The 888-nt window shown below is 64.2% G+C and overlaps 1 protein-coding gene across 1 annotated transcript in view; it reads left to right on the top strand.

The window, feature by feature from the left end:
• The window catches only part of DOCK1 (dedicator of cytokinesis 1), a gene marked incomplete at its 5' end in the record, with an annotated part of 274,984 nt that overhangs the window by 32,647 nt on the left and 241,449 nt on the right, over positions 1-888 (top strand). The window contains one exon of the mRNA XM_015572582.1: positions 521-646. Coding sequence (XP_015428068.1) covers positions 521-646 — 126 coding nt within the window. The remainder of the gene's footprint in view (positions 1-520; positions 647-888) is intronic.

Below are 888 nucleotides of genomic sequence, written 5' to 3'. Positions count from 1 at the left end.
CCCTGTCCGGTGGGTCCTGCCCTGTCCCGTGGGGCCGGCCTGGTGGTGGTCCACAGCCCAGCGCTCTGCCGCCCGCCTTCTGCAGAGCTCGGGTGCTGCTTAGCAGTTGGGAACTTTGGGTTCGTGAAGCTGAGAATTCACCTCCCAGGTTCTCCTCTGTTGTCCCCCTTGGGAGCATGAGAAGCGAAAGCCTTTCAGCCACCCCCCCAGAATGCTAGCCCATGGCTTACCTTCAGTGCACGTGAGCTCAAAAGCCTCGGGTCCCGGGCAGAGCTGGCGCTCAGGGCTGTCCGCGTGCACGCCTGTCCTGCGGCCCTGGCTGAGCGGGATGTGTAACCCAGCCAACCCAACGCCGGTGATTCCCGGGCCAGCCGCCTCCCCCTGGCCCCTCTCCTCCCCCCTCCTCATGCACGACCTTTTCTCTTACAGCCTTGGGCCGTGAACGAGGAGTTGCTCGTAAAGCTGGTTTTGTGGTGTCTTCTTGTAGACACGGACTAACGGACGCATGTTGTCTCCCTAGGCCTGTGGGTCACTCTGAAGTTGCTCCCTGGAGACGTCCATCAGATCAGGAAGGAGTTTCCTCACTTAGTGGACAGGACCACGGCCGTGGCTCGGAAGACCGGGTTCCCCGAGATCATCATGCCCGGTAAGAGCCGCTTCCTCCTGTGTTGCTGACCGTGGTGTGGAGGTAGCTGGCGTTTGGGGACGTCACGGAGCTGGCCGCTGAGCGCCACGTGGACAGGGGCCCGTGGGAGCTCCGGCAAGCAGGGGGCAGGTGCTGCGGGCCGGGCCGAGGGCGGCGGCTTCCCTTGGTTACAGCGACCTGGTAGGGTGGGGGGAGCGACTGCTCAGGGTGCCGGAACAGGGACTAGCGGGTGAAGCGTCTGC

Source organism: Myotis davidii, unplaced genomic scaffold (assembly GCF_000327345.1).
Source record: "Myotis davidii unplaced genomic scaffold, ASM32734v1 scaffold72, whole genome shotgun sequence".
Lineage (NCBI taxonomy): Eukaryota > Metazoa > Chordata > Mammalia > Chiroptera > Vespertilionidae > Myotis > Myotis davidii.
The sequence above is the reverse complement of the archived record's forward strand: the minus strand, read 5'-3'. Positions and strand labels throughout refer to the sequence as shown.